Below are 12,874 nucleotides of genomic sequence, written 5' to 3' on the forward strand. Positions count from 1 at the left end.
GTTTGAGAACTTGGAAACATTCGAGAACGTCAACCCTAAACCATATTTATTCATGTATGGGACAATATAACTAATCAAATGAAATATAGGGGGATTCTCTTGGGGTCACTCCACCTCTCCTGTTTGAGAACTTGGTAACGGTCAAGATCCCCACCCCTAAACCATATATATTCAAGTATGGGACAATATAACAAATTATGAAATATAGGTGGAGTTCGTGGGGCCACTCTACCCCTTTCTTTTTGAGAATTTATAACAGTCGAGATCCGCAATGATCATAAATAATATATATTTATGTATGGGACAATATTACAAATTTTATAAGGGGGTCCCAATGGTCACTGTACACCCTCCTGTTTAAGAACTTGGAAAAATTCGAGATCATCACCCCTTAACCATATATACTCATGTATAAGACTATATAACTAATCAAATGAAATATAGGGGAAGTCCCTATGGTCACCCTACCCCTCATGTTGAAGAACTTGGAAACAGTTGGGATCCCCAACTCTAAATTAAATGAAATATAGGGGGAGTCCCTGCAGTCATCCCACCCCTCCTGATTGAGAAATTGGAAACAGTCCAGATCCCCACCTTTAAATTAAACCATATATATTCATGTATGAGAACTAATCAAATGAAATGTAGGGTCACCCTACCCACTCCTGTTTGATAAATTAGAAACAGATGAGATCCCCACCCCTCAACCATATATATTCATGTATTGGACAATATAACATATCAAATGAAATATAGCGGAAGTCACTGGGGTCCCCACCCCCTCCTGTTTGAAAACTTGATAACGGTCGAGATCCCCACTCATAAACCATATATATTCATGTATGGGACAATATAAAATATCAAAGGAAAAATAGGGGTAGTCCCTAGGGTCACCCCACAACCTCTTGTGTGTGTTTTGAGAACTTGTAAAAGATTGAGATACCAACGCCTAAACCATATTCATTCCTGTTTGTCATTTCAAAAAAGATTGAATGACATACAAGGTCAATCTCATAGGCGACACATATGCATATCACTTTGCTAGACCCTAACACCTGTCATTTTATTCCAAACTTAGACATCATGGACTTGGGGTGAAGGTGGGAGTCATTTACATTTACTATGGACAAGTCAGTCAGACCTCATCATTGATCCCTGTAGTAGTAAACATTTGTCTGATTTGTGTCTCATAACTTTTGTACTGTACAACACAAACTCAGTTTTCTTTCCAGGGAAGCAAGCTCGTACTAAAGTCAACTTGAACTACATACAGTCAACTAATACGAACAATTACGATCAACTAGAAGAACTGCAATCATTGCAAATTTGTACCACTGCTGACTCATCGTGGTCATGTGCATTGCTATTGAAAACCTTGATAAAATATGAATTATTTGCCTTAATGATTAATTCATTAAACAACATAAATGTACAATTATATATGAATGTTTAATGTTTGTTCTTTTAAATCTTTTTGAAGAGAAAAAAAAGAGAAAGTTAAGCAACATTGCCACAGTTTTCATAATTATGTTTACCTTGGTTTTTGGTTAACTGCCTACAGTGCTTACAGCGCTTTGATTATTATCTACTTATGAATTTGATTATCACTTTGGTTTTTTTTGTCTGGCTTTTACTGAAAAATAAAAGTATTTCAGAACTAGAGCAGCTTCCACATGTTAGACTGGAATTCTAAGCTTCCGATTGTTACAGTTATAACCTGAGGGATAATGATAAGGAGCTCCTCATTTTTTTACATAACGTGATTGGAGAGCGAATATTATGCACATACATTTGGGAAACGCACCAGCCGAAGGTTCGACAGTAGGAATCATTTAACACCAGAGTACTTGGGGGTACTAATCATGATGGGGATATACTATTGGTAAAAGTAGTAGCATATGAGGGAAGCACAAATTGGCTAAACGTGGGGAACATAATCGTTACATCGTTATTAATAAACATATCAGTGATGTTCCTGTATTTACACCAAGAAGGATAACGGGTAAGGCATTACCAACACTCTTCACAGGAACTTACTTTATTTATTTCGTGTATAAGTGATACAACAATAACTGTTCCAAGAAAACCCAGTAATAAACCAGCACATACTCCCAGGAAAACCCAGGAATCAACCAAAATCTGTGTGACAAGAGAAAACAAAAACAAAAGGGACCGTTACACTCTAGGAAGACGACTCAGATAAAATTACATCTGATTAGGAATCTAACTGGGTTATATGATCACAGACGAAGAAGAGAAAATTGAAACATCTAAATCTGATTTTTAATCAGTGAGACATATCAAAATCTGAAAATCATTATGGGATCAGTTTATACGTTTTCACAAAGTAATATTTTCAGACACTCAAGAAGCATTAATGTACCTCTTGAACAATAGAAGTGAACAAAGTGCAAATACAAATTGACCTCCATTTTATTTTTATCCATAACAACATATTAAAAATGAAAATCACTGTTTAAATGCTTCAAAAATAATTTTATAGAAACGATAAAAACTTCCCTATTCAAACAGATAAAGAGCCATAACTACTGTACGACAAATGTGATAATCGTCAGACAGTATTATATCGAACGTCGTTCTCCATTGTATCATCGATAACAACATAATTAAAGTTTACACGGAATTAATTGGAACCGCCTGTCGGTCCGCATGTTTTTGCTGGAAGCTCATCCAAAACAGATAAAAAAAAATCCGTTTGGTTAACACCGTAAATTCGGTTACCTTATAGCCTTGTTGTCGAAAGGCAATTCTAAATTGTGTTTGACACCATTCCTACATGTATTGGTAAAGTGTCAATCCGTTGAAGCTATTGTTTTGTCTTTGAGCCTTGAACATTGTATGATATTTGTCAAAAATATATATCAGTACAGACTGTCACAAAAATTTAACTTATGAATAAGGCAATGCACAATTAAACTATGTAGAAATTAGAAAAATTGAAGTCAATAACATTTATATATATTTGCATTGTCCAGCACTTTAATTGCTGTAGCTTCACCTTTACTTGTGGTGAATGTTTATGTGTGTTTACACATTTTTTTGGCTGCTTGATGCCAAGTATTGTCCCATTAACATATTTTGTCTGTTGAAGTTGCCAACCAACCCTATTTTGGCAACATAACGAAACTTTTAACAAAGGTCATACAAGTGGGAAAAAAGCTAACTATAAAACAAGGTTTAAGCCATTATTTTCAGCGGAAACTGCCTGTACCAAGTCAAGAATATTGCATTTGGTTGTTTTAAGTGTTCCGTTGAAAACTAGTGTATGATTTTGTCAGTTTAAATGTACGCACAGAATTGGTTTTCAATTTTCAACCTCAATCGGTATTCACAGCTATGCTATAGCAATGCTTACTAATTTTCAACGTGAGTTGTTTTCCATTTGTTTAAGAGCAGACCATTTTAGTGTATGGTTACATTGTATGCTTACTAATGGTAATTGATGCAGATATTATTTGAAATAATCATATATAAAATACATATATATTTACATTAATGGTTTTCAAAAGTTTGCTTAAATTATGAAAAGCAAAGTTGTAAAAATAAAACCAAGAATTTGTAAGAAAATACCTCAACAATAAGACAACAATCTTACAAAAACCTAGTGGTGAAGAGTATTTAACACATATACAACATATACTGCCGCGGTAATTGCTCATTAAACATCTTACACAAAGCACAACATACACAATTTAGGGTTATATCATCTTTTAAATGTATATAACGTCAGATGTCGAAACTTAACTTTGAAATTCCCATATCTTTCACTTTTGCGATAACGTTATAAATCAGAACAATCATATTTATTTTAAGCTATAATAATAAATTAATACATAATAGTTAAAATTAAAGCATACACGTTTGATGTCCTTATACTAATCATGACACATATACATATGATTTTCAACGAAACTAAAAACTTTATGTCATCTGAAATGTATACTTAAACTGTATTGAATCCCCGTTATTAAAGTACTAAATTGACACTCTTGAAAGTGATTGTTGATTGTGAATACCCTTCATATAGCACTTATCCACTTGAAGGAATAACGTTAAGCGTAAACACCAATTCCTTTATACTTTTGAGTTATCACCACAACGCAATGAGATAAAAAAAAGAACACAGTATCCGCCTTAATGTTTGTTCGATAGCATTAGTTTTACGCCAACGTAGGTAAAACGCAGTATTTGGCAAATATTGAATTCCTCTCTACAAAATCAAGCTTCTTCTGTCATTTTCGCCAGAAAAATTATTGATGTTAAAACTGTTGTAAAAATGTAGAAAAAAAGAAAAAATCTATCCATAATGAAAGCAACTTCGTGCCATTCATCAATATTGTTTCGAAGGTCTTGGTCTTTTTCTGTATGCTTTTCAAGCTTGGTCAAAACCGTTGACTGTTCTCGAAGGTAACCAGAAATTGGGTCTCGATTGTGCAACAATAAGTCTTTATTGGTCCTGTTTGAAACGAAGGTGATTTCATTATTATCACCATTTGGTACGTGACCATTTCCAGTTTTCCTCTCCTAGAAAAATTAACAAGACATGATAATTGGTCAAGATTATGGCAGTTGTTATCAATTTGTATGATGTGTTTGAGCTTTTGAATTTCTCACTTAATTAAGGACTTTCCGTTTTGAATTTTCCTTGGAGTTACTTTCTTTTCATCTTCCGAACGACGTTCTTATACCATGACTGAGAAAATGATATGGTTTCGATCAACAATTGTAAACCATAAACAATTGTATTCTATCAGACTGGAAACTTTATGCATGGTATATTTATTTCTAATAACAAATTTGTGTTATTGAAAAAAATAGGTAATGAAAAAAAAAAACCAATAGACAAAGATCATATTGAAGGCTGGCACATGTAAAACAGGTTATGCAATTACATGATCCATGCTCTTTTTATTGATGTTTTTTCTTTGTTTGAAAATGCATGCGTCGTCTTATTTGCTATTTTATCTGTTTTCCTTTCAAGGCTTGTTCTATTTGATATTTCATAGTTTTAATTCCCTTTATTTTATATATATTTCCGTCGATTTGCTACTTTTCTAGCTAAAATCTCTTCATCCATTTCTTTATGACAAATATGTTTTGATGATGTATGTTATATTATTGTTACAAATTACGAATTTTTCGAAAAACTAAGGATTTTATTATCCCAGGCATAGATTACCTTAGCCGTATTTGGCACAACTTTTTGGAATTTTGGATCGTCAATGCTCTGCAACTTTGTACTTGTTTTTGATATGAGCGTCAGTGATGTCTTATGTAGACGAAACGCGCGTCTGGCGTACAAAATTATAATTCTGGTACCTTTGATAACTATTTACCTCTTTAATGTTTTCTGGTGACACCTGTGCTGAATTGTTGCTGGATTGTCTGTGTGATTTATAAAATCTATGAGTATTTTTCTCGCTACACACAAGCACACCTAGTCTATTTATAATAAGTTTCCGAACCCAAGATGGAACCTTTCGGCCATTTTCACCTCGGTAATGTAGATTTAATACCATAACTGTCATAAAACATGACAACGCTACTAGAGTCATCGATGAGGCAAAATACATCCCTGAAAAACACAAGATTACTATCAAACATAAGGTATTAGTACACGGAAAAAATGTTTTTGGTTTCAACAAAAAAAATAGCACGTATGTACTATAAAACAATTATTGTTCAAACATATATAAAAGAGTATATAAAAAAAAAACAAATTCATGTAATTGTTAAAGCCTTGTAATGTTAATTCCGTTCATATATGAGAGTGAGTAAACACTACAACGGTAGTTGCTATTAACATCATAAAAGTGTGTAAATAATGGGAGTGAAGACAGGTAGTATTTGTGTTAAATAAGACTATGTGGATTCCCTGATGCCAGTCCGTGTTAGTATTGTTGAATAGAGGCAAATATATGGTGGATTTTCACAATTATTCCTAATCTTTTTCATCAACCAGTCCAGTTTTGTTGAGAATACTCTACACAGCAGATATAACATGTTTCACTTTGATACAGGAGCTAATGGTAGGATTCTACGTTGAAAATAGTAATGGAATTTTCATATATTATAACAAACAGTTTAAAGTGAGAACAGAATATACTTCATCTTAATGGCTATCCATAAACACTTTTTTGTAATATATAAAGGTGCAAGACAGACTTTCAAAAGAAATTCAGAAGGTAATTAAAAACCAAATAGAAATTCAACTTTAGTATAAAGTAATGAACATTTATATCTCAAAACTCCATTTTTGTTAATACAAGGGATCTACAGGAATACGGTACAGTTTTGTAGGAAGAAGAAAATTTACCAAACTTGTGTATTACTGATGACAATAAAGATGATGATGGTGATGATTATCTTTTAAATCAAGATTTCCGAACGATTCCAAAGCTTTCAAACGGACGTGTTCAGCTCGTCCCACCTACTATCATATCCTTTTTGCCTAGATACTGACAAATTGAAAGTAATACGACTTTTCACCGATTTTGTACCATGGTAATGCTTTTTATTCTGAACTACAAGAGTTAAATGGTAGTTCTGATAGGATTAATGTTTAAAGTATTTTATTCGAGCTTTCTTTCTTTTTTTTTAATTTCTCGTTATCTTCCCAATTTTCAAATATTGTTTAATTGTTTTGTTGACGCTTAAAGATCTGTAGAAATAAATCTCGTTTTGATATGTCATTGTGCCCCCTAAAAACATAAATTTAACAATAAAATGATCCGTATGTAGGTACGCAATCGGGATCATGGCTTCGATTAACGTATGTTCTATTCGAAAACAGTTATTGAATTTTTTTTATGTTATAATGTTATCATCAGAACTTAGTTTAGTTATCAAAATATTTTGCTACTAGTATATGTTTTTTGTTTCGTCTTAGTTTATATGCAAATGAAACAATATGGTTCGAATACCTGAAGCAATATGCCCCAAGGAATTTGCAGAGAGTTACCGCAGACAAGATGGACTATCCTAAAACATACTAAAGTTTGAAAACCTTGAGTATATATCTAGATGGAAACCATTTACTTAGTACTACGAAAGGATATGTCTATACCAAGTCATGAATATGACAGTTGTTTTCCATTCGTTTGATGTGCTTGAGCTTTTGATTCAACCATTTCTTAAGGGAATTGTTGAATTTTTAATATGTCAGTACTTTTGTTATTCTACTTTTTACTCCGTTAAACTGTGTTTCATATATACGGTTCGAATAGCGCCTGCTGACTTGCAACTATCTGACAGAAAAGTATTCGCTGATAAAGACAATTGTTGCTAAGGGTGCAACTACTGTGAAGGTTTTCTACAAAACCAGGATCGGAAAAAAAATGTGCAGGGTAACTATTTAAAATCTAATATTATAGCGCTAGTTATAAGGTAAAATGAAAGTTTTTTCCCTAAATAAGATAATGGGTTTAACGTCAGGGGGAGTTAAGCCCTGGTCACGACACATCTATACAGCTCCACGACATGCAATTTGGTCAAATCGCGGGTCATCTGTGATCGTCGTACGACAATCGCACGACAGTTGCACGATATTTTGAGCATCGTGGCGCTGTCGTATGTCGTGGGACGAAAATTGAACATGTACCTTTTTGGCTCTACGATTTTTTGTCGCATCACTGTCTTTTGGCTGTCGTGAGAGTGCCGTACCACAGTCGTGAGGCTGTTGTGCGATAAATACATTGTCGTATAACATAATCCATTTAAATAAGTCAATCGTCGCAGGACTGTCGTACTACGACAACCTCACGACTGTCACAAGACACTCGTGATACAGTCGCATGATTGTCTCACGAATACCAGATTTCGTATGATGCTCGCACAGCATTGATTGTCTCTCATACGACATCGGTACGTTCGTTGTGCAGCATATTTACGTTTTATTTAGAAGAATACAATTCGGCGGGGATGAATGTTTGAAAAACATACCGTTTAAAGAGGATGGCTTTCTCACAAAAACGATTATGTTTGGCCCTGTTGAATAGGTGCCTTGCCGGACTCCAACAAGAGCAAAATAAAGTCCTGTTAGCGTTGATTCGAGTCCGTGAACAGTATATAAACGCCCGACGTTGGTGGGGTACATTATTTGACTTTTTTTTAATTTTTTTTTTTATTTTTAATTTTTTTTAATTTTTTTTTTTTTTAACTTTTTTGGATTCGAGCGTCACTGACGAGTCTTTTGTAGACGAAACGCGCGTCTGGCGTAAATATAAAATTTAGTCCTGGTGTCTATGATGAGTTTTTTTTACAACCCCACTGGGTCGATGCCAATGCTGGTGTAGATTTATTTCCCCGCGGGTATCACAAGCCCAGTAGTCAGCACTTTTTGTGCTGACATGAGCTATCATTTATATTGTTATATTTATAAATTAATTGTTTACAAAATTTTGAATTTTTTGAAATACTAAGGCTTTTCTACCTCAGGCATAGATTACTTTAGCTGTATTTGGCAACACTTTTACGAATTCGGGATCTCAATGCTCTTCAACTTCGCACTTTCGTGGCTTTTTTTTTTTTTCTTTTTTAAACTTTTTTTGATTCGAGCGTCACTGATGAGTCTTTTGTAGATGAAACGCGCGTCTGGCGTATATATAAAAGTTAGTCCTGGTATCTATGATGAGTTTATTTCAGCCATTGATCGAACGGCGCCTGATGTTTGGGCAGTATAGTACACTGATGCAAGAGTTGGAACGGGAATCTGCCGTTGATTTCGTTGGATTCATGCGGATGGAGCTTGGTATATTTCAAAAGCTTTTGCTGAGAGTCGCCACTCGCATCACAGTTGCACAACAGTTGTACGACAATGGCACGACAGTAACACGACAGTCACATGCGCAACCCAATACATGAAAACCTGAATAAATAGCCACAAACAACTCACGATTGTCGTACGATTGTCGCACGACCGACTTGCGACAAGCACACGACAGTACAATTACATATTTTTTTCTATCTTGTACCCATCGTGGAACTATCTTGAGCATGTCGTAGCTGATGTGACCACTCGAAATATTTTTTTGACATTTTGCACGACAGTGCCACGGCAACTATTCTATAGACATGATAGATCTTCCACGACAAAAAATCGTACGTTCTGTTTAAATCACCACTTAATCATTATATATATATATATTGTTAGAAAAAACAAATCCGGGTCGTAGTTCTCTTATATTTGATACTTTTCCCTCAGTTTTAGTTTGTAACCCGGATTTATATATATATATTCATTAAATAAAATAATAAAATAAGTAAAACTTTTTACTTATTTTATTATTTTATTTAATGAATATATATATCTGCACTTGCTGACTTATTGTTTGTGAAAGTCTAAAAGCAAGCTAGTTATAAAACATGCATTTCCACATTAACAGCATCCTTTACAGTAATTCATGCATTAGAAACAACCCGTGAAGGAAGGAAATACAATTTTGAAGGATTTCTCTGTCGTTTTTCACGCATCAACCTGCTAGTTAATAAAATATTCGTTATAGTTTTACTGTTTTACTGCCATTGTTACATTATAGTTCGTTTCTGTGTGTGTTACATTTCGGTGTCTCTGTTGTGTCGTAGTTCTCTTATATTTGATACTTTTCCCTCGGTTTTAGTTTGTAACCCGGATTTGTTTTTTCTCTATCGATTTATGAATTTTGAACAGCGGTATACTACTGTTGCTTTTATTTACTGGAGGTTCCATTATCATATATGCACGAACAATATAGTGTACAACAACAGCAAATTATTGAAAATGATAATCAGCCAATTAAAAAACGGGTTCTTAAAAAAAATATATTGTGTTATTTGCATGCTGGCTAATGTTTTTTTTTAATATTTGATGATATTCTCTGTGCTATATTCAAATATGCTTAAATGAATTAGTGGTTCGACCACCGAAATCAATAAAACCTTAATAAATTATGTCTAAAGACTGCTGATATTCATAATTAATCATATCGAATATTTCTAACAATAGATAAAGTGAGATGAGAGTATAAATGATTAATAGATGAATAATTAGAACTCACCGCACACTAAATGGAAATAATGTTTGCGTTAATAAAATTCATAATCAGATTACAATTCATGATCCATTGCGATATATTGAAATGTTTAATTTAACTTTAAATGCCAATTTATATAGCATATCTAATTGACAAAATAAACTAATTCAGATTGAATTGTTAAAATTATTTTCAAGACATGTGTAAACGATAAGCGGAAAATACCAGAAGGATAATCAAACTTACATGACATAAAATGATTGACAGACAAATAGTAGTATATACTAAACATCATAACATTGAAAATTAAATTGGCAATACGTATCCCACCCATAACCAGCTATGATCTAGGGTAAGCAGATCCTGTTCAACATGTTGCTCCTGTGTAATCTGATAATAAGTTTAATCAATTTACCCGATTCTTAAAAAAAATATAAGTATTAATAAAGAATTTCATTGCGTTAAAGGTATGGAAAATAAAATTAGTGCTTTTTTGGCTAATTCAAAACAGATGTATTAGTGGTAACAATTTTCTGTTGTAACGATTGTATACCGATATTCAAAGCTCGTCAATCATGTAAAAAGTAAAATCACAAAAACACTGAACTCCGTGGAAAATTCAATAGGAAAGTCCCTAATCACATGGCAAAATCAAATGATAAAACACATCAAACGGATGGACATCAACTGTTGTAATATACAGATTAAGACAAAAATAAAGGAATCGTAAGAACACCAAATTGACCAAGACCGGGTGCGTTGAAGGCTTAGTATGCGCGCAATACACGTCACGTGAATTACTATAGAGTCAAACAGTTTCAAGAAGGAATGATTTCGACGATTTTTCTAATATGTAATAATCTAAAGATCGTGCAAACAAGTCGTCTGTGAGCGAGACATATACAGACATATCCTATCAGTCAACCAATTCGTGATGATAACTGTAAGTAAGACGAAACTATAAAACGAGCTACTAATTCTTACCTATATATGGGTAGGTATCTGAAGATGCCGGTAACTGTTCGGAAACCATCAACAGGAATACAGCTAGAGATAATAGTACAGTCACACCAAGTGACACTTTTTCTCCTGATTCAGGAGGTAAGATAAATGTTAACGCTGCAACTGAAGCAGTTAGAATACAAGGAAACAGAACTGTCAAAACATAAAATTGGGATTTTCTCTTGAGCGTAAGATAAAAAGTAACATCTGGATATGGTTCAGGACAACAGTTGTAGTGAAGAACATGGCGGATAACAGGGAAAGCTGCAATATCCCATTCATTGTGTTCAATGTACGTAGCGAGATCACCTGCAATTAAAATTATAGATACACATAGTAATTTTATATCAACATAAGTTATTCTTACTCGCTGTAAACTGTTTATGTAATGGTTATCGTGCATTTAGAACTTCAATGTTAAATTTTGTAAACTTATATTATTTTTATGTAACTTTGTATATTTTTTAGCCTTTAATTATGACCGACAATATTGACATTTAATTTATATCATTTCCTCGGTGGGATTTCGATTAGAATCGTTGATTTATAGTAACAGTGCACGTACTGTGTCGATAACATAGACAACTCGTTTAACTGCTTTCCTGGTGACGCCTTTCTTCATGTATGCCTTATGTGTTATTGTAACATAGCACATCCTGTATAGTGATTTGAATATGGTTCATATGAGTTTACAGCAACACATCCTAATGAATGATATAGCTTCTTGTCTAACAATGCAAAAACAATACGACGAAAAGACAACCAACATTCCACAAAGCACAATAGGAACATGGACATAAAACCTAGTGGTAAACCCTCGCTAAGGGCATTAAATTTCAAAACGAAATTCAACATGTATTTTTTCTAAATTAAAAATTCTTTTGTTTGTACAGGAAACGGATGTCATTAGAAAAGAAGTCATAGCTGTAAACTGATAATGTGTCTTCATTGCCAAGATTACGTAGCTTCTATGCGCATGTTACCGACCAAAGCATTGCTTTTAAATGCACGAATATGAAATGTAGAAATATACCTTCAGTTGCCGAGTTCACGACATCCATTTCAAAACCATGATGGGACCACGACCCGAACGTCAGCCTACAGACTTGTGTGTCAAAGGGGAAGTAAGTTACATCAATTCGACAAACACTTTTTAAAACTGTGGGAAAATTATATGAAACAGATCCATCAGAATTAATTGTAGCTCTGTAATTTTCTCTTCCTGGCATCATTACTTCGTCGGCCGCACTATAAAATTAGACATGAATATGAGTAGAATATGTTTTTATATAAGATTTTATAATAAATGTAAAACAACGTACTTTCATAATTATGCTACTATTTTTAAACGACATGACAAGTAGAAGAAAGATAATACAGATTTTAAATGAAATATTTCAGCTTGTATTCTTCAAAGAACGACAAACTATTATGTGAAGTCCACAAAATATATTAGACTTTTACCAACAAATAAAAAAGGAGCAATGTTGTTAAATATTAGATAATAAACTCATCATAGGTATTAGGCTAAATATAAAATATATTACACCAGACGCTACAAAATCCTGGCCATTGACACTCTGATAAAAAAAAATTAAAAGGCCCAAATAAAAAACCAAATGGAAGAGCATCTGCCTAGATTCGGAAAAGTTTTGTAAAATACAGTGAGGTAATATATTTCTGAGATGGAAAATCCTTAGTACTATTTTGACAGATTCATGGGTAGGCATTACATTCGTGATTATTTTTGCCCGAACGACAGTGAGGGCTAAAATAACACGAATATAATGCCTACACATGTTAAAAATACATTAAAGTATAGCTTGCATAAATTGTTCAAA

General features: G+C 33.5%; 1 protein-coding gene across 3 annotated transcripts in view; it reads right to left on the reverse strand.

The window, feature by feature from the left end:
* Nucleotides 1–2,418: 2,418 nt before the first annotated feature.
* LOC139520746 (neuronal acetylcholine receptor subunit alpha-9-like) overlaps nt 2,419–12,874 on the reverse strand; it is a 37,632-nt gene continuing 27,176 nt past the window's right edge. For 2 of the 3 annotated variants that reach the window (XM_071313668.1, XM_071313669.1), the window contains 4 exons: nt 12,067–12,281; nt 11,016–11,342; nt 5,358–5,596; nt 3,797–4,545 (listed from right to left, as the gene is read on the reverse strand). In XM_071313668.1, coding sequence (XP_071169769.1) covers nt 4,240–4,545; nt 5,358–5,596; nt 11,016–11,342; nt 12,067–12,281 — 1,087 coding nt within the window. In that variant the 3' untranslated portion in view covers nt 3,797–4,239. Of the gene's footprint in view, nt 4,546–5,357; nt 5,597–11,015; nt 11,343–12,066; nt 12,282–12,874 lie in introns of all 3 variants that reach the window. The other variant, XM_071313667.1, reaches the window with a different exon arrangement.

Source organism: Mytilus edulis, chromosome 4, assembly GCF_963676685.1.
Source record: "Mytilus edulis chromosome 4, xbMytEdul2.2, whole genome shotgun sequence".
Taxonomy (NCBI): domain Eukaryota; kingdom Metazoa; phylum Mollusca; class Bivalvia; order Mytilida; family Mytilidae; genus Mytilus; species Mytilus edulis.